This window comes from Manis pentadactyla, chromosome 7 (genome assembly GCF_030020395.1).
Source record: "Manis pentadactyla isolate mManPen7 chromosome 7, mManPen7.hap1, whole genome shotgun sequence".
Classification (NCBI taxonomy): Eukaryota; Metazoa; Chordata; class Mammalia; order Pholidota; family Manidae; genus Manis; species Manis pentadactyla.
Window position 1 is genome coordinate 107,960,744 of NC_080025.1, and position 21,010 is coordinate 107,981,753.

General features: G+C 49.9%; 1 protein-coding gene across 3 annotated transcripts in view; it reads left to right on the top strand.

The window, feature by feature from the left end:
• Positions 1–18,178, top strand: part of EEPD1 (endonuclease/exonuclease/phosphatase family domain containing 1) — a 103,513-nt gene extending 85,335 nt beyond the window's left edge. For 2 of the 3 annotated variants that reach the window (XM_036897458.2, XM_057504653.1), the window contains 5 exons: positions 4,819–4,929; positions 8,403–8,537; positions 10,709–10,847; positions 15,807–16,001; positions 17,480–18,178. In XM_036897458.2, coding sequence (XP_036753353.1) covers positions 4,819–4,929; positions 8,403–8,537; positions 10,709–10,847; positions 15,807–16,001; positions 17,480–17,679 — 780 coding nt within the window. In that variant the 3' untranslated portion in view covers positions 17,680–18,178. The remainder of the gene's footprint in view (positions 1–4,818; positions 4,930–8,402; positions 8,538–10,708; positions 10,848–15,806; positions 16,002–17,479) is intronic. The other variant, XM_057504654.1, reaches the window with a different exon arrangement.
• The last annotated feature ends 2,832 nt before the right edge of the window (positions 18,179–21,010 follow it).

Sequence of the window (21,010 nt, forward strand, 5' to 3'; positions counted from 1 at the left end):
GCAATGTAGCCTAAGCATAGCTAAGTGAGTCTTCTTCATTCCTAAATGCCAGCACCTTGGACAGCTTGCAGATTAGAATTAAAATGTCTGACTTCGATGCCCCCTATTGCTGAGCAGAAGTGTTGGCTGGGTTTGGTGTCCATGATCACATGTTCTGCCATCTGAAAAGCTGTCAGACCAGAGATATTTGGTCTGAAGCTGGAAAAACAAGTCTAGTCCATGGCAGTTCTTACAACTTTTCCTGGGATGGAGAAGCCACAGGCAGGATCTTCAAGAGATATCCCTTTAATTCATTCACTCATTAAATAGCTGGTGCATGCCTGCTGGGGCCAGGCTCCCTTCGTGTGCTAGCTCACAGAGTTAGCTGCAAAGGCCACAGTAAGATGCTTGCAAGCTGTTGGGTGTGAGAGCTGTAATGGTATTTGTTTGTTCTGAGTAATAAAAGCTGTCTTTCCAGATCATGGGTATGAAAAATATGAAGGCTGAGTTCTAAATCAGCAGTTGTCCAGCCTCATCTGAGCTTCTCAAACTTTAGTTCAAGATTGCTTGGGCAACATGTTGAAAGTTTACACCATGGCCCTTACCTCAGAGATTCCAATTCATTCAGGGACAGGGTCCACACATCTGTGGTTTTAAAAACAAGAACCAGTGTAATTCTGATGAAGCAGGCGATGGGTTAGCCCCTGGGATTTTAGAACCACTGGTTGGGGGTGTTAGTGTTTGGGTTGTATAGATCACTGTTACCCTGGAAGACTTTTTTCCAAACATACCTTCTTCTTTCCCTTTCTGCCCTGGTGAGCCACGTTTACTTAATGAGAGTATTATTTCTTCCTTCTGGTATGTGGGCAAAGTGAAAAATTTGAGAACCAACTGTTCTAAATAAAACTGTTCCTTTTTCAACTAAAGGCAGAATTAATATTGGGGGCTCTCAGAGGATGCATCTGCTTTCCTTTGAAATGTTTAGGAGAAAAGATCTAAGGCTTCAGTAAACGTGGGCAGGCCTCCACTTGCAGCCTGCCCATCTCCACCTGTTGCACCTGTCTGGACCAGGAAGTGGACAGCCCTCAGTTCAGACCCTCCCTCTAACACTTATCAGGGTGTAACCTTGAATGTAAACTCAAATTTGGGCTTAATCTTTCCACACTGCAGTCCACTCATGAATAACTGGCAGGGTGTCTGCCCATCTGGACTATGGGGGTGGGGGGTGTGGTAGGATGGAAGGTAGAGGGGCGGTGGGGGGGGGTTGAATACTAGAGATGATGTGTACGAAACAGGAAGTGCCTGAGGCAGGCTGCTCAAATCCTGCTGAGCTTCTAAATGACCTTGGGATCCTGTGAAAATGCATATGCCAATTCGGTAGGTCTGGGGTGGGCCTCCAGCCTTGAATTTCTCATAGACTCCCAGGGGAGGGCTCTGCTGCTGGTCCATAGAACACACTCTGAGTAGCAAGGATCTAAGAGGCGCTCCACTCCTTAGGTTTGCTATGAACTGTTAGTGCAAACAGTCAACCAAGTTAACTAGCTGGTAGTCCTAGAACTTACCTAATACTAATCATGAAAATTTGGGCATAGAATGCTTTCAGCCATAGACACTTTTCTCCCTGGTCCCTTAAACTATTAATTGTCTCCAGTAATATAAATACCAAAGAGGGCAGAGAGAGGGATATGTACCCTGTGGGCTGAGAGACGTATCAAGAACAAGGTTTCAGACGTGCAAACTACAGGTGGCCTCAGGGTTTAGGAAGTATGGTTCCCTGGGCCTGTTAGGGTTTACCTGTGAGGGAAAGGCTTTAAATTATAAAACAAAGAAAAAGGAGAATGTCTTTCCTTTATCCAACACCAACTATAAACTTGTGTCAGAGTCACCTGGAGGGGCAGTTCAAATGCAGATTGCTGGGCCTGGCCCAGAGATTCTGATTCAGCAGGTCAGGTTGGGGCCTGAAAATTTGCATGTTTAACAAGTTCCCCAATGATACTGATGACCACACTGTGACTGGCACACCTTTAGTCCCAGAAGACCATCCTTGAGAGCAGTGGGCATGGAGAACAAGGCCAGCCTGTGCCATCTCCTCACACTTCTGACCCTTCCCATCAAGGTGGCATTGTCAGGAATGGTGATGTGTAAGTTGGGCTGGGGTTTGCAGTATAAACAGGAGAGCCTTCTGTCTGCAGGTATCTGAAGGTGCAGTGATGGTTGGGAGAGAAGAGATTGCCAGCTGCCTACAGACAGTTCCGCCAACACAGGAAGCAGCCCCCCAGAGCCTGGGGCTCTCATCTAGCGGCTGGCTAATCACCTGGGGGCCTTTTTAAAAATAGAGCCTCTTGGGGTGCATCCTAGGAGATTTGGGTGAGCAGCCAGTTTCGGGAAGCCCTGAGTGGAGAACACTAAGGCACCAGATGGGCATTGGAGAGCTGCTCTTCTTTTTAATGATTCTTGGATTCAGCTCTAATGATCATTCAGCAAGGAAATGATTCCCTGGCAGGAAATTGGACCATTTGGGAAGTATTTCCTTGCTGGATCCCCAAAGTTATAGTCAATAAATTTTGGCTGCATTTTCCAAAGTGTTTCATTTCCCATCCAAGGATGGCTTCCAGCCAGGTCCATCGGGCCAGGGGGATTCACCTGGGTGAGGCCCCCGTCAGGAACCACAGTCAGCACGGCCGTCTGGCATGGGGCAGTATTGAAAGGCGAACTGATGGAGCCCTGATGACTGGGTCCCACAGAGAACCCTTCCCAGGCAAACTCCAAGTCAGGTTAAAAGGGAGGCAATTACTTAGATAATTAGCCTCAAGGAGAAATTCCCCCTTTTGTTTGTCATATGTGGAATTGAGGAGTGTTGGCTTCCCTGGAGTTGCTGGTTCACCAGCAGACGCCTGGAGAGTGTCACTGATTGCTGGGATCTGCGCCAGGTGGGCTTTGTAGAGGTGACTCATCTGCAGCCCTGCACTATGGCGCCTGCTGTAGGGAGGGGCAGACACTTACCCATCTAACTGTAAAAGCAGCATAGGTCCTAGAAGAGCGCACATCTGGAGCAGACCTCCTGGCACATGCCCTCCCTTGCCTGACATTATTTTCTCCCTGGCGCTTGTCCCTATAGAAATGATTGGCTGAGTACTAGGGCAAAGAGCAGGCTGGATCCTGGCATCTCTCTGGGCAGCTGAGGTCCCTGGAGGGGGCTGCCAGCTGATGGCTGGCTGGCTGCAGTGCTGCCCAAACTGGGCACAGATACCAAGGGAGGGTCTGGGCAGCCGCAGCAGTCCTTGGGCTTTAACAGGCATAAGAATCACCTCGAAGGCTTATTAAAACATAGATTGCCAGGCGTCACCCTAGAATCTCTGACCTGGTAGGTCTAGGTTGGAGACCAGAGTAGTCCTAACAGGTTCCCAGGAGATGGTGGTTCTCCTGGACCCCAGACCCACTTTGAGAACCACAGGGTAATGTGTCAGCATAGCCATCACAACGTGCCCAAAGGACAGATGGAGGGTGGTCAGGTGACAGAGAGACGGGGACTTCTTAAAAGCTCTGCCGGTGACCAGGTGAGGAAAGATGAGGCCCTGAATCGGGCCACAGCAGTGGACCTGGAGAACAAACTGAGGGAGCTCTGGACATGTGCAATACTGACAGTGGACAGGCTGGGCCAGGTGACAGATGGGACATGGGAGGAGAGAGTGAGAGCCATTGGAAGGATGGAAACGCTGGGAAGTGACCTGGACACGGGTGGGGGGAAGGCAAAGGCGTGTTCCTTTGGGAACCACTGGGTTTGTGGTTCTCAGGAGACTTTCAGATGGAAATGTGAAAAAGGCAGTCGAAATACAATTTCAAAAGTCAGTAGAGAACTCTGCCTGAAGGCACAGATTCAGGGGCCTTTGGAATAGAGGCGTAGGTGGAAACTGGGACTAAGATTAGTTAAGGGCAGCTCATTGAAGGGAGAGCAGTGATGTGCCTGGAAGGAAGTCACATGGCTTGCTTGTGGGGCGGGATGGAGACAGACAGATGAGTGGAGCTCTCCGAGGGGCATGATGCAAAGAGACAAGAGGGTGTCACCAGGAAGGGGCAGGGCCACATGTGGGAATACCACAGACACTGAGCCCAAATCTAAAAATTTTGGACGTCCTTCAAAGGAAGCAACCCTAGACACAGAGTTGTGTTTGAGGTGTGAGTTAGAGAAACTGGTTCACATGCTTTGAAGTCCATACTTTTTCAACCCCTCATTTTACTTTGCAATTTCTTTGTCTTAGTGATAAAGTCGTTTTGCAGCTCCCGTGCCTAAGCGAAAAGAAGCATACCCTGCAAACTGCATAGGGCTTTGCAGCCACTGTGACAGTAGCACCTTCTTCTCCAAAGAAAACCAAAGGGTAAAATGGTCCCAGATGAAGCGGAGGCTTAGTTTTTGCACCTCCAAGCTAAGCCATAGGGAGAAGAGACACCATGCATTCATTTTTTTCCTCTGCATTTGATATTGACCTAGACTCTTCTGGGACCTTGAAGCCACTGGTTTTATCAAGGAAAAGGATTCTGAAAAGTCATTTTGAACTATTTGTGCTCCAGTGGTACAAAAAGAATTGATTTTTATGAACTGAGAGTCACCAGGTGATAACTGTGCATTTCATAGGCAATTTGCTTTTTAATTTGTGGGCTTTTTTAGTCATCTAGGACTTTGTAAACCCTGGCTTTTGAGAACACAGAAATCTGACAGTTCTGTATACATTTGAATTCAGCTGAGTCGTCAGGATCTAGCACTTTCTGGCTCCTCAGGCTGCTACCAGTGGGAACTGTTAGGTGGGAACACACACATAGACTTGTGCTCTGTCTTTGCAGTTCTGTGCTGAGCTAAACCAACCGATCCTGCCTAACATGCGCAAATGGAGGGGCCCCCGGGGATGCTGGAAAGCCATCATTGCAGAGACACCCTCCACTCAGCTACAGAAGGTACCCTCATCTGCGAAACTTGGATTTTCTTTCAATGTTATTGAAACATCCTTTTTTCCCTAATCATAGACATTTGAAATTTTCCTTTGCCAACATTCTTAATGCAATTTTGTATTTCTGCCCTCTTTTTTTTTTAGCTCTTTGCCATTCATTCCAAAATGCCCTGGTTCTCGTTTCGTGTTTAGATCAGGACTGGACTGCTGCCCAGACGGAAATGGGGGCTTGGGGTGTGGGAAGAGAGGAGAAATCCTGTCTGGAGCCAGAGAGGCATCGGGGTGTTTCTGTCCTTTGTCCTCATAATCCTTCTCTACACTCTGACCTCTGCCGACCTTGTGGACGGCCCATTGTTCACTGACTGAAAACTTCAGATTCACTTAACTCCTATATAAAGTGTTTGCTTTCAGTGGTAGAAATCGTGCACATGGAACTAGTCTGTGGACATTGTCAGCAGATTTTAATTTTAAATTTTCTTCATTAGGTAGAACCCATATAGTTGTGGGTAAATTTCAGTAGATGTACATTTTTACTCTTACATTTCTTACTCAAGACCAATTTTTACTCACTTGGAATGTTCAATACCAGTGGAGTTTTATGTTTTAAAATAGACTTCTGATAGTTAATCATGACTTAGAACTGGATTCTTATGTAATTTTCCTGTAAATACCAGATGTTATATTTTTTTAAATCTCTGGTATATGCCTAATATGCTTATAAACACACATGAATAGCACTTAGAAGAGTGATACTAAGATTTGGGGCTTTTAACTTATAAATGTATACTGGATTAAAAGTATATTGACAGCTCTCTATTTAGCTACTAGTTGAAAATGTGATATATTATTTCTCCAGGTTTTATGTTTTAGAGCATAAATGGTTGCTATAGGTGACAACCAGCAGCATATGGTCCCAGTAGTCTGGAAATTAAGGTGAATTGGAATTTATCTAGTCTTCACCCCTCTAGGCCCATGGCTCTGCCCTCTCAGTCCACACAGAAACAATACCACCTTGCTATTTTTTAAGAAATTGCTGTTTATATAGGTTCACAAAGCTCTTACAGTCCATTTAACACTATTCAGTAAATCATTAGAAAAGTTACATGCCAGATAAACATTCGTGAAACAGACCCGCACACCCACACACCCAGAGCTAGTATTTTACTCTTTGCAAAAGAGGATCCCAACCTGCACCTTATGGGTCCCCTCCCTCAGGGAGCTCCCTGCCTGCTGAAGGCACAAGGTGCCTAACCTTACTCCAGGCCGGGTGCCAAGGCCACTGAGAACAGTGTGTCATCGCAGGGAGGCCCGTGGTCCTGCCACTCAAACTCTCGACCTCAATTCCTTCATCTGTAAAATGGGAGCAACAGCCCCTTTCTTACCTCACAGGGTAGCTGTAGAACTTTAAACAATAATGTGCACTGGCTGCTTCATTAACAGAGCACAGGCCAGGGTCTGGCGGGTACATAGTAGGCAGCAGGCTGGCCAGGCTGTTAGCTGGGAGCTTATGCCCATGTCAGGCTGCAACTGGGTCCCTGGCAGCCTGCTGTTGCCACGGTGAGTTGTGGCTCAGTGTGGACGAGTCTCCAGGTCTCTCAAAAGATGTAAATCTCTAGATTTTAATGTGAAATATCCTGAACGTTAAATGTGAGCCAGTAATTTTTTTAAAAAATGTAAACACTGGTATAACAAAGCATACGTGCAAATCACACATGTTCAGTCCGACCCTGACGGTGTGGTGGCAGCAACTGCCATTTCTCCAGCTCTTGAAATGACACCCAGGTGCCTCCTGTTCAGTTCCCGAGTCCTCCACTCAGCTAGAGGGGAGGTCTGCAGCTGAGAGAACTGAGATCTGCTAGGATGAAATGATTTGCCCAGAAGTCATCCAGCTGCCACCAGGTGGGGCTCAGGCTGAGCCCAGCTAGCAGTCTCCGGCTCTGAGGCCTGACCTCCTCCTGCCGGCCCACACTGAGGTGCAGCTGGGCTTCTGGACAAGGGGTCCCGCCTGAGTCTGGGGTTGTGGGAAGGCTCCCAGGAGGGTGGAGGACAGCAGTGGTGGAAGGAAGAGCACGCATAGAAATGCAGAGGCCTGCAAGGCTCAGTCCTGCTGGGAATGTGTGAGCAGGTGTGAAAGGCAGTGTTGACCAGGAGGTGCCAACCTAGAGGGCTCCTTGGGCCATGTGCAGGGGAGCCACTGAACGTTTTGAAGCAGAAGGTGACCTGAGTGGTACTTTCGGAAGTTCCCTGGCACCACTGTGTGGGAAACAGGAAATGAGGGTAACCCCCAAAGCTTGCAAGGCAAATCATATTTTCTTCACTTTACACCTGAGGAAACAAGCTTAGGTGAATGTCATGGCTCATCTGAGGTCCCACAGCAAGAGACCCGGGTGGGACTGAGAGCCAGGTCTCCCAGTTCTGAAACTAGTGCCCTCTCCAGGGTGTGGGCCAGTTGATTGCTGTGAAATATAAAAGTGCACAGCCTGCAGAACACTGTCCCCTGCTGGCTCCTTCCCTGCTCCTCAACACATGCCCAGTGAGTCAAGGGGCTGAGCCCAGCAAGGCGTGTGGCTGGGACCCCAGCGGGACTTGGGAACTAGGCAGAGGTGTGCAAAGTCACTTCCTCTTCTTTTGCAATGAGCATCACTGGCCGCTTGGATGACATCACTGATCCCGCCAGGGCAGCCGAGCCTCCAGAGGCTAGGATGAGGTGGGCAGGGAAGCCTTTCCTCCTTCTGGAAGGTGGCCAGTGACAGCAGCACAAAGCAGGCAGATTCAGAGTGGCCCTCTGACTGCTGGTGATGGCAGGGATTTGGCAACAGGCCCCTCCCCACACCACCCTATCTGTCTGCTGGCTTTCATAGGGCCCTGAGCTGGGCTTCAGATCCCTGTGTGGGCCCCATGCACCTGCAGAGCATCCCTAACCCGTTCCAAACCACTGGGATTGTTAGCTCTGACTTCCATTCATCCAGCAAATGTTTATTGAGTATTACTAGGTGCTAGGCACTGATTGATGTAAGCAAAACCTATGCTTTGAAGTCTTTTATTTCATTCTCAGCATGGCTGTGGGGTTTTAGGGAAGTTGCTTCACTTCTCTGAGTAGCTGAGCTGCCTCTGGCAGATGAGGGTATGACTGGCTATCTCATGGGATGTGATGGTTAAAAAGATAGCCCCATGCCTAGTCTGGGCTTCCTCACACCCCAACCCCAAAAAGAGAAGAGCCCAGACCCCCTGCTGGCATAAAGTTCTGAAATTTGCAGCGTGGGAAATCTGGTTGTTGGGGTGGGGGACAGGAAGAACGCTCTGTGGCTTCCAGGGTGCACTTCAGTCCCACAGAAAGCCCCATGCCCATAATCTGTGGATCCAGTCAGAGCCTGCTGCTCCCCCCCAACTCCCCCCGGCCTCTCCTGCCACTTGCCCAGCTTGGGGCTGAGTGCGCCACGACCCACCCTCTCCAAACTGACGCTGCCTCTTCTCCCGCAGGGGGCTGGGTTCTCAGGATTCCTGTGGGACACGGCGGCCGGGGTGGAGCTGAGAGATGCCACCGCGCAGGAGTGCTCACCTGGCAATGGGCACGGGAAGCCCATGGGTCCCAGCCCGTACTTTGCGTGGTTCAAGGTACCTGCTCCTTGTCCCCATGAAGGTCCACTTCTTCTAAAATGGAAAGAAGCCCCTTCCTTAGCTCTAAGCCGGAGAAGCCTCATCTTTTGCTTTGATTTTATTCTTTTTCAGGGTCGGGTCAGCACACACCCCTGGGGTTCCCTTGGCTGGTGAACTTGTCCAGGGCAGGAACAAGAGGAGTTTGGGGGGGTCTCCAGCTCAGATAACTCTGACATTTGAGCAGGAAGGAGATCAGGCGGTTGGCTCCCAAACCTGACACACATCAGAATCACCTGAGGTTTTCCTAAGATCAGGGCTCCCTGGACCCAGCCCTAGATAGGTAGGCTCTGCAGAAGAGGCTCAGGACTGTCTGTCAAAAGCACCTTCAATGCTTCATCAGACCCCCTGGGCTGGCTAACAAGGTCAGGCACTAGGAAACCACTGGATTAGAAGCAGCAGGGCTGCTCCAAGGTCCCCTTTGGCTTACCAGGGGACTGGGGACCCTCAAGGGCTTGCCGGGTTTAGAGAGGGTTCAGGAGGAGCTTCGAGGTCCTGGGGCCAGGCAGCCGCGAACTGACATTGCAGGTGAGGCCTCGCCAGCTAGTGGATTGGGGACAGTAAGCAGACTGCTCTGAGCTGCTTCTCAGTCCTCTATGTCCCAGGGAAGTGCTAATGAGCAGCAGGCAGAAGCAGGAAGGAGGAGAAGCTGGCAGCCAGAACATCCCCAAGTGGGCCATTGACCATATCCCCCATGGCTCTTACCTGTGAAATCACAGGGGCAGGCAACAGCAGTCTCTTGCCACAGAGCCTAGCAAGCCACCACTGGGCACTGGGGTCCCCTTTCTGTGTGCTTCAGAGCCATGCTGGCGCCTGAAACTCCTGACAGCACAGGGCTGGGGCCGTGACCTGCCAGCTAGGAGCAGGGCAGTCTGTGAGCTGGGGGCTGTGTGGCTCTGGCTGGGACCCAGCCCAGGCTCATGTGCTCTCACACCTGCATCTGCGGGCAGCCCCGGTGCTGTGGACACACCCACCCCGGGGTGCCAGGGTTGTGCTTGTGGTACTGGTGTGTAAATCAGCCAGGTATCATCTTTAAAACCTCCTGATACCTCACTGGGTCCCTTTTTTACGTGAATGGCTCTACTAGCTGTGGCCAAGCAGGGCAACAGCCAGAACCAGCCAGTGGCTCTAAAAGGCAGGCTGTTTTTAATGGCCAATGAGAAAATGTCACCATGTCATGAATTTTTGGCCCGAATCTTCTATAAATGAAGTGATCCCCCAGGCAGGCACTCAGCCTCTGGTACATGATATCACATTCTAGGCCAGGCAGTTGTGCAGTACAGAGATAGGGCTTATCTCTCCAGGCCCTGCAGGCAGGGTTTCCCTGCCCCTGGCCTCAGTTGGTTCCTCTGTGGTCAGAGCCACTGCTGCAGATGCCCCCCTCCACCCCCCGGCGGGTGGTGGTGACGGCAAACCAGGTCTTCATACGAGGACACTGGCAGCTTCCACTTCCCAGCGGCTCTCTCAGCAGCCCCTGGCCTCCCAGCGATCCTTCGTGTTTGCTGCCATGCAGACGGGACAGGATCACCACCCCCAAGCCTGAGCCGTGCCGCGGCGCTCAGGAGACCAGCTGCCTGCACGTCTGTGCATCCGCACGCACCATGCCTGCCCTGGGGATGCAGGGCTGGGTGTGTTGTGTGCCTCCTGGCGACCCACCTGAAACTAGGGGAGCATGAACATCAGGGTGCAGTGGACTCCAGAGGGAAACTAAGGCGTAGGGGTGGATGGAGGGGGTGGAGTGGGGAAGGAAGCAGGTCCCAGAGGCGGGTCCTGACTGCGGATGGCAGTCCGGCCTTCCGGGAAGAGCCCCAGGTCTCTTAACAGCTGGTGCTATGTAATATATTCATATAAATAGAAGGAAAAAAAACCCTAACATTTCCAGATGTGTCCAATTTTCCAGACCCTCAGGAGGAGCAGGAGGTGTGATGTAGGGGGTGGACTTATGAAGCAAGATAGTCTCAGTCCTACAGGTGCCTCAAAAAAATCTTAGGGTGAATCACCTTGCGTAATCCCCTGGGGCGTTGGTGTTTCCCGTTGTCAACACTGAGCCTGAAGCTATTCATGAGTCAGAGGTAAAGAATACAGGAAATATGACCTCTAAGCCTGTCCCTGCTTTGTCTCCTCTCCTCCAGGTGGGAAGTATTGATCTGACTGTTGTGAACCTTCACCTGGCGACCCTGACCGTCCCAGGAGGAGAGAATCCAAGCAAGAATCACAGTGACAGCCTCCGCCTGGCTGGCTTTGCACAAACCTTGCAGGAGACCCTGAAAGGTAGGAAATGTCTCTGTGGCTGCGCCAACAGCTCCCACTCCGCAGGGCAGGAGGGGCTCGCCCCTCACCAGCATGTCTGGATCCCCTGGGCTTGCTGTTCTGTCGGCAGCAGTGCATAGGAGGACACCCCCTGCCTCTTATGGAGCTCTGTCACCCCCATGCATGGTGATATCTTTGTCTCTGGTGGCCCAACATGCACGTTTCATGCTATCAGCTTTGTGATACTTCAGCCTCACTTTGATGGAAAAGGATTAGGGGAAAAAGCAAGCGATGACACCTTCCCCCGTGACAGCTCATTCTGGGTCCCGCAGCCTCCAGTGTGCCATTGGGGGTGCCTGTGGATTTGTTTGTGCTCTTCTTGCGAAAAAGAGGCAGTTGGTGACGAGGGGAGCGGGAAGGTTCTGACCTGCAAGTTGAGTGTTTCTCCCTGGTGGGGTGCAGAGCACACAGAAGGAGCCCGAAGCGCCCCTGCAAGCTGCATTTCCACCTAAGCTCCCTGAGTAGCTGTGGGATCTCCGGCAGGTCACCCCAGGCCACACCCCGTGGGATGGGGGCATGGCAGGGCTCGCCTCACAGGGGTGCCTCCGGCTGCCTGCTGTCTGTGCCAGGGCCAGACGCGCGTGGTAGGGACTCTGCAGACGTGAGTTAAGTCAACAAATACCAGAGGAATTAAAGTGAAAAGAACAGAACTTGAGAAGAAAGGTGGGCTCTGTGTTTCCTCAACCCTGCCCCCGACAGCAGAGCTTTCTGGGTGTGTTCTCAGAAGGAGAAGTTGACAAGGCTGTAAAGATCGGGATGTTTTCAGTGTGGCTTGGTTTTCTGAAGCACTGACGTTCTCTAGGGCAGGGTTCACAGCTGGAGGCCTGAAATTCTCTTCCACCTTCTTGAGTCTTGACCAACACCCTCTAAGCCTTTTCCTTGTTAAACTGGTCCCTCACAGTGGGTGACTCATGAAGGATTGGCAACAAAAATAATTCGGTGTAACTATAAATGTATGTTTTAAAAAGATTTTTTATTGTAGTAAAACATACATAACATGAAATTTCTGTCTTACTACATTTTTAAATATAGTTCAGTGACATTAAGCCTGCTCACATTGTTCTAGCACCATCACTTCCATCCATCTCCAAAACGTTTTCATCTTCCTGAGCTGAAACTGTGCCCATCGCACACTAGTTCCCCACTGCCCTCTCCCTGGAGTCCCCAGTAACCTCTATTCTTCCCGTCTCTGTGAATCTGACTGCTCTAGGTGTCATACCCGTGTACATGGGATCATACGGTCCTTTGTGGCTAGCTTATTGCACTTTTGTCTACATGGTTCATCTGTGTTGTAGTATGTGTCAGAATATCTTTCTTTTTTAAGGCCAAATACTATCCGTGTGTGTGTGTGTGTATACAAAAACACATTTGTTGACCCATTCACTAGTAGATGGCCACTTGGGTTGTTTCCATCTTTTGGATGTTGTGAATAATGCTGCTATGAACGTTGATATGTAACTGACATTTTGAACCAGGATGTGCAAGTCTACTTCAATTTTGAATCTTTGAGCTAAAAAATTTAGAAAGGTATTTAAGCTGAGGTGATCCATGCAAGGAGCAGTGATGTGGGAAATTGCTCACCTGCAGTTAGTCTCTAACCTATTAAAAAGGATGACTTAATAACTTTTAAAATCTGTGGACATTATTACCACTACCAATCTCAGGCTTTTACATGGAAGCAGAAAGGAAAGCTGCCAGTGCCTAACTTCTCTGTTACCTTAGGCACTCATTGCTTTTTCTGATATCCAGGGAGTTATCAGGTTTTTATCAGAAAACCTGGACAGGTGATCGTTCCAAGCTGCCAAGGGACCATTGACCCATAGTCTGGCTCAGCCTTGACATATCCCGGTCTGGACAGTGACTCATTTGCCCTGCATCCTGCTTGAAACTAATATCCAATTGTTAACTGGTGACACAGCCGAGACCCAAGGATTCCGGAAGTGCCCCAGCCTGTCCACAGTGCCACAGGGGTAAATCGATTGGCAGAGGTGGTTCAGCTACAACAAAGACTAAGCCTCTCTTCCACAGGCTTCTATCAGAGCAAACAGAACCGGTTTGGTTAGCATGCTCTGGGCCTTTCTGCCTTTGTCTGGAATGTGCATCCAGGTTGGCATCATCGGACAGTGTGCCAATGTGCTGATGGAACCTTCTCCTCTCAGACCCCACGGGGCCTTGCTCTGTGAACTCAGCAAAGTGAAACGGGGCACATAGTGATGCTTGACATCTGGGTAGGACCATCCCTCAGAGGGGACCGGCTCCTGCTATTGTCAGTGACATTTTTAAATCTAGGGGTGATCTGAGGCACTTAGCCCCAAACATTCTCCCCTCACTTCTGGGAACTAAGGGAATGACTGTGGACCCCACCCTAGGCAGGTGGCTTCCTAGGAGAATTCAGGCCCCAGCACACCTGTGGATTCTCAGAGGCAAGGACCATGCCGACATCACTATCTACACCAATTTAACTGAAAGAAGATGAGTTATAAGAAACCCAGATACGCCCAGTCAAAAGTGACTGTTATTTCCTAAGCCTGGTGGAGAAAGACAAGTACCAAATGATTTCACTCATTTGTGGAGTATAACAACAAAACAAAACTGAAGGAACAAAACAGCGGCAGACTCACAGACTCCAAGAAGGGATTAGCAGTTACCAAAGGGAAAGGGGTTGAGGAGAGAGGGGGTGGGAAGGGAGGGAGAAGGGGATTAGGGGGCATCAGCACTTAGAATACAGGGAGGTCACAGGGAAGGCAGTACAGCACGGAGAAGACAGGTAGTGACTCTATAGAATTTAACTATGCTGATGGACAGTGACTGCAATGTGGGGGTGGGGGACTGACAATATGGGTGAATGGAGTAACCACAGTGTTGCTCATGTGAAACCTTCATAAGATTGTATACAATGATACCTTAATTTTTTCTTAAAGGGACTCTTATTTCCATTCTGAAGTTGCACAGAGCTGGATTTATTGACCCTTGACACCAGCATCTCTCCTGGTTTCAGAATCGTCTTTATTTGGCCCAAACTTTTCTAGGTCTGCCTCGCAGTGAAAATCTCACTCATTATATGGGGACCTTTTGCCGCAGTGTTTTAAACCTTCAGTTTTCCTTAATATTCGGTACATTCAGCATCCTTTTTTTCTTTCCTTTTAAACCGAAACTGCACCTCAGTTCTGACGTTTCCCTCATGCCTCATCCAGCCGTTTATGCACCTGTGTCTGTCCAGCAGCTTCATCCAGCAGGCACTTGGGTTGCTGTGCACAGCCGCCCATGTCCTTGAGGCCCTTCCATCCTAGCTCTTTGTTAAGAGCTCTGCACTTCAGAGTTTTCTCGGGTACTTTGGGTGAGCCTGTCAACCTCTTACCTGCAGAGAGGGCCCAGCGCAAGGTGAAGGCTCAGTGGATGGTCACAAACACTGGCCAGGTTTGAGTTGTTGTTAATATTATTCTTCTCAAGTCAGCTTTCCTGTTGGATGGTGGCACTGATTTCTCAAGATAAGCTCGCCCTGCTATGGGTGCCAAGGTTGTTATCATCTAGCCTGAGGGGTATGATTACATCTCTGTTGGCCACACAATGGAGCTGCAGGAAAGGCCATCCTTGGTCCCTCACGCCCCCTAGAGGAGGGCATCATCTGCAGCGCACAAGTGCCCTCTGCTGGTAGCTTGTGTTATTTCACTTTCGCGTCCTTTTCCTCTAGTCATTGTCATAGAAGCACATTCATGTCCCCAGAAAGAAGTTTGCCGAGTGTCTCAGATATATTTGGCCCTCGTTAATGAACTGCTTTCCTTAAAGCCTCCCACCCAAGGTGGGACAGAAATGCTACTCCCTGTGATAACATGGATCCCCCGAAGGGAACCTCAAGCCAGGAAGTGATGGTCAGGCAGAGAAAATGGGAATCATGGAGCCTAGCTGGGGTCCACTGTCTGTTCAGAACATCTACTTGCTTTGGAAAATGCTTCATAACTACCTTAATTACTCGAGTGTAAATCGAACTATGAGGGAAAAGTTGAAAATACTTTATAGAGAAAAATCTTTCTACTTTGGCCCTGAATTAGTACACTAGGGCTGCCAGACAAAATATCACAGTCTGGGTGGCTTAAACAACATAAATTTATTTCTTCCAAGTTCTGGAAGCTAGAAGTTCAAGATCAAGGTGTTGGGAGGGATGCCCTCCTTCTAAGGCCTCTCTCCTTGGCTTGTAGATGAACATCTCCTTATGTCTTTGCATGGTTTTCCTTCTGTGGCCTAGTAAGTGTTTGTTGAACTTTTGTTAAATATCTGGGTAAAACCCTTAGGCCTTTTTCCACTATGAGATTTGGAATCTATGAGCTGGAATAGGGGTGATCTGTGCATCACATCCTTCCCATTTCCAAATGTGTTACCAACTTTTAAAGTTTTTGCAGGGGGAGAGGGTCTCTAAAAAACAGAACAGCAGTAGACTCACAGACACTGAGAAGTGACTGGTGGTTACCCTGAGGGAGGGGTTGGGGTGGGTGGGTGAAATAGGTGAAGGGGATAAAGTGGCACAAAATCTCAATCATAATATAAATCAGTCATGGGGATAGAAGTACAGCACAGAGAGTATAGTCAATAATTTGTAACATCTTTCTATGTTGACAGGTAGTAACCACACTAGTTGGGGTGAAGATTTAATATTGTAGGTAACTGTTGAATCACTATTTGGTATACTTGAAACCAATATGATATTGTGTAACAACTATGCTTCAATGAAAAATAATAAATAACTCTGGGGGGTGCTCTTTTGCACGGGCATTTGGGTAAACGGGGAGAATGAGAACCACCCTGCAGCCCTGACCCTGGAGAGTCGAGTCAGAGGATCAATATCCCACTGGAATGGGTTGTGGTCAGTGTGGGGTTCATTTCCCATCACCTCTTAGTTTCCTAATTTCTGTCTTCCACTTCTAGGAGAAAAAGATATGATTGTTTTGGGGGATTTCGGCCAGGGCCCAGACAGCAGTGACTATGACATCTTGAGGAAAGAAAAATTCTACCCCCTAATCGCTGCACACACCTTCACCAACATCAGCACCAAGAATCCCCAAGGCTCCAAGTCTCTGGACAACATCTGGATCAGCAAAAGCCTAAAGAAGGTTTTCACAGGTGAAGCAAATGCCATTCATTCTTTCTCCTATTCAGCAATGGAGTAAAAGACACCTGTCAGAACTCATAGTTCAGGATCGTTGGGTTCAATAACCCCTGTCAGGAATTAACTTACCTCCACTGTGGGCATTTATAGAGTTATCATTTAGGTGATTATATGGTTATCACTCAGCCACTTCTAAGGGTCAAAGGAAGTGTGAAAAATAACTAAAGGCATTCACTAATCTACCATGGGGCAAACCAAGTGTGTGCCAGGCAAACCTGGTTGTAGGTTAGCAGAGCCCTGAGAAGTACTAATGACTAACCCTAATTTAGGGGACTAAAACGTTATGTAATTTAGTCATTCAGCAAACATTCCTTGAGCGCTGTCACATTAAGGTGCTGTGTTGTGGCCTGAGGTTTATGGATAAGCTGTCAGTGCCCCGAGGAGCAGCAGCCAGGTGAGCAGACGTGTCCCAGAGTGTCACGACACGTTGGGAGAAGTGCTTTAAACAGACTCCACGAGAACGGGGACAGGGTGGGCAATCGCAGCATGGAAAAGCAGTCCCTGCCCCACACCAGCAAATTGTTGAGCAGACTTTGGGTGAGAAACAATTAGTCAGAAATACGGAAACAACAGTAGGGTCTTTTGATGAAAGACAAGAACTGGTTCTCCATCCTGCCTGAGAGCTTTACTAAGTCCCAGCAGATACATATTGTACTTCAGTGAGACATTTAAAATTGCCAGAAGTCCCAGCCCTGGGGCACCACTGCAGGCGTCGAACATACGGCCAGGGCGGGGAGCCTCTGGATAAGGACCCTGGCCCAGACTCTCACCAGCTTCCCCTATTCTCTCTGGGCACTGGCTTCTTGTTGGGCTGTCGAGGGAGGATGTGAAGAACAAAGAAAGTGGGTCTCAGGGGGACAAACAATTACCAAACTAGGCAAGACAGTTTGTAGAAATGTCCTGCTGGCCAGAGAGAGGCCAGTCCCAGGCTGGAGGGCCAGGACACAGCGCCAGAGGGACATTAGAAATCATTTCGCCTGCCGCCTTGCTGTTAAGCTATAGGAGCCGAGATGCAGGGAGGAGTTACACCATCCTGGAGCTGTCTGCTGGGCCACAGCTCAAAGCCTAACGCAGCCTTGCGCACTTCCATCAACCTTGTCCTCTCCCAGGGCCGTGCAGGGCTTTCTAACTGCTCTAGAGTTGCTTTGGTAACTATTAATTTCATTATTTTTCAAATGTACCTCCCACTTCTTATATTTCTAAACCTTCATTTTTAAAATACCTTTCCTGTCTCAAAAAGCTCTATAACTTTCTCCTCACTTGTCCAGAAAATCACACTGGCCAAGATATTTCGTTTGCAAGGGCAAGCCAGCTGGCTGAGGAGTGCTGTCAGGAAACTCAGTCTTGTGAATGTCCGGCATTGGCCTCCCCTGCCCGCCTGGGACCCCAGCTGCCCCGGCTGACTGCTGGGTCTCTTTCCCTCTCCCTTCAGGTCACTGGGCTGTAGTGAGAGAAGGCCTCACGAACCCTTGGATTCCAGATAACTGGTCCTGGGGTGGAGTGGCTTCTGAGCACTGCCCCGTGCTAGCCGAGTTTTACACTGAGAAAGACTGGAACAGGAAAGAAGGCCCTCGGAACGGGGACGGGGTCACCGTGGAGCGAAGCGAAGCCCACATTAAGCACGAGCGATGATGACGCCACCTCGACTTTCCCACCTGCTGACCGTGGAGGTGGGAGGCAGGAAGCCCGTCCTTCCAGGTGAAGATGGAGAGCCGGCACTGCCTTTCAGTCTTTATCCAGGGCCTTGACCTGCCCGCCTTCTCTGTGGGTGCTTCGGGACCTCTCACGGCGGACGGAGGTGCTGGATGGTCACATCAGAAGCCCGGGGGACAGCTGACATGTCCTCTGATCTGTGGATGCCGCCAAGCTCAGCAGACCCACGCTGGCCGTCTGCCGTGCCTGGAGCCGGGCACAGCGGCCAGCAGTGGAGGCTGCAAGGGTGGAGTCGGTGGGAGCCATCTCCGGCTGCTGAGGCCTGTGTGAGCAACGCCGGAAGCTCCTGGTTCTGACCACTGGTCTGTGATGTTCTGGCTCCAATTCCATAAAGCTTTTAACTGTGATCAAGCACTCTTCTCAAATATTGAGTGGTAATTTTTAGTTTCGTTTTGAAAAATAAACAGAGATGAATCTGCCTGGCTGCAGTGAGAGCCAGGGGTGGGATCCCCCGCTGTGGGTGTTCTGTGCCCGTCTGATGCCTCTGTGGGGTCGTGGCCCGCGGGCCCCGGCAGCCGCTCCTTCACATCCGCTGCCCACGGAGGTGCCTCTCACACCCCTGCTGGCCCCCTGAGATCGCTGTGAAATCATTCTATAACTTCCTGTCTCACAGCCCATCCCTCAGCCGCTGACTCCCTTGCCGGACTGTCTTTTATGTTGGACACCGTGTGTGCCCCTGGACACGTCACATAGATTCCCTTGTGATGGACAAGAATCCTGTCAGAATACCATGTCCTCCCTCCCCACCCACTCCAATTTTCAGTCAGATTCCTAGCCCGGAGCCTCCCTCTGTTGATTCTAAGGAGTATCTGTTGATGTTGGATCCGCAGGAAGCTAAGCCTGGGAGCCTTGAGGGCGGGTCCTTTTCTGGGGTGTTGGGGGTGGCCTTTTGGGCAGGGGAGAAGCCCATGCTGACTGCTCCTAGCCTGGCTGGCTTCTCCTTAGGTCCCCATGAGACCAGGATTATAACACCCATTTCACAGCCAAAGAAACTGAGGCTTAGAGAGCACGTAACCCCCTAAAGGTGACACAACCAGTAGGAAAATAAATGAGATTCAAACTCAGTCCACAGGCCATGCCCACATGTCAACTCTGTTTGCCGGGGTGTCTTGCCAGTGAGTTTCAGCCCTGGACAAATTCACTATGGATGCAATGTGACCAAAGAAATGACAGTGGAACGTTCTTGGGGTGAAAGGATTTATACCCAACTTTATTCCCACAGTGGCAGGTCAGTCACTAGATTCCCATCCGCTCAGAGCGAGTCTGCATGCAGCATGCCGGTCTCTGCCTCTGGGCTTCTCTGCCCCTGCAGCCGTCTCAGTCTCTGTCCTTGGCGCTGCCACCACTCCAGCCTCTGCTCTCCTGCAGCCTTGCGGCTGTGCCACCGTGTTGCCCAGCGTACTGGGCGGAGCTCTTTATATAGAGTCAGTAACAACATATTGCCCACACATGTGTAGTGAGCTAGCCAACCAGGGCCAGGTGAGAACCCTGGCCACAGGAACCTTCACTTTATCCACACAGGGTGTCAACACTGACGGTGAATGTGTGCATCACAAGCCTGGATCAGCTGGAATTTTCCAGCTTTTCACACTGGGCACCCAGTGTAGACTAGTACCCAGAACCTGCCATCACCACACAGTGTAAACTGGGTGACTTGGTTGTGGGGCCAGATGGGCAGCAAAGGGGCCCATTTTCTACCAAAGGCTATCATTTGGGCCACCTGGTCATGGGCACAGGGAAGGAAGCCCTCCTCAGGGGCATAGCTCCCATGGGAGGCTGAGCAGCACCTGCCCCCTGGGCTCAGACTCTGCCTCTGGCGCCTTGCAAAAGGCGGAGCCCACACCGGAAGCAGCTCAACTGCAATGAAAAGTCACGGCAGGTGAGAAAGGCACTTGCTGTAAGCAGACCTCCTCTGGTGCCCCATCTAAGGTGAAGACCTCTGTCTGCATTCCCCAGCCAGATGCCCCAAATCCTGTTAGCCACATTGGCTTTTGCACCAAAACTGTGGAAAGAAAAGGCTTTTTACACATGATGAGGGTAAAAGAAATCCAGTGAAATGACCTTTGTGAAGGTCATTCAGCTTGAGCCAGGTGCTGCAGAGCTGAATTGCAGCAGCCACTCCTCGTATGCAGAGTGGTGTCAGGTTTTTCGCTTTTAACATCCAGCAGCTGCTCGGGAAGCCTGTCTGCTGAGGCAGCTGCTCTTGTTTAGCGCCAGCCCTCTTGGGTTTTGCTTTTTTGGATGGTTTGGTTTGGGTTTTCTTTGTATTCTTGTTTTCATTTTCTTTAATTAATAAACTTTAAAAGCAGTTGTAGGTTTATGGGAAACTTGAGCAGAAACCCACAGGAGTTCCCCTACCTCACCTCCTCCCCTGTATGACTTACCCTATTTATAACATCTTAACATTAGTGTGGTATGTTTGTTACTGTTGATGAATCAATATTGCTACACTATGATTAACTTAAGTCCATAGATTACATTAGGGCTCACACTTTATGAATTCCATGGGTTTTAACAAATGCATAATGACATATATCCATGTTACAATAATATACAGAATAATTTCTCTGATCTAAAAATCCTCTGTGCTCTGCCTGTTCATCTCCCCACTACCCTTGGCAAACACTGGGCTACTGTCTCCATTGTTTTGCCTTGTCCAGAATATCCTACAGATAGAATCATACAGTCTGTAGTCTTTTGAGACTGGCTTATTCACTTAGCAACCTGCCTGTCTTATCATGGCCTGATAGCTCATTTCATATTTCCTCCCCACCCCCAGCTATGTCCACAAGTGTGGCATTCCTTCCTCCCCATTCTTTTCTGCCCTCTCTGAAGTCACTTTTTTGGAGAAGCCAAGAAGTCCCCACTGCTGACCGGGGTTCTGGAGGGGCAGGGGTGTGTGGGAAGAAATTAAGCACTAGGGAGGCTCTGAAAGCCCCCAGGCCCTGCATTGAAGCCGGCATTCTCCCTGGGTCCCCCTATCATGGGAGCAGTGGGGAGACTGACAGTCCTCTCCTACCCATTGTCCCCCAAGAGCTGCTGTGACCACAGAGGCCCCCTCCCCCTGCTAGCAGGGTCCGCAGCCACCTCTCTCAGTCCTGCTGCACCAGCCCTGCCCTTTATGGTCAGCAGACTTAGTAGGGGTGACTCAGAGGGTGGCCAGAGCCCTCCAGTGCCTCAGACAACTGAGCCCAAGCTGTGACTCCCTCACCATTGCTCTGGAGATGTAAAGAGAAGCGAAATGGCATGG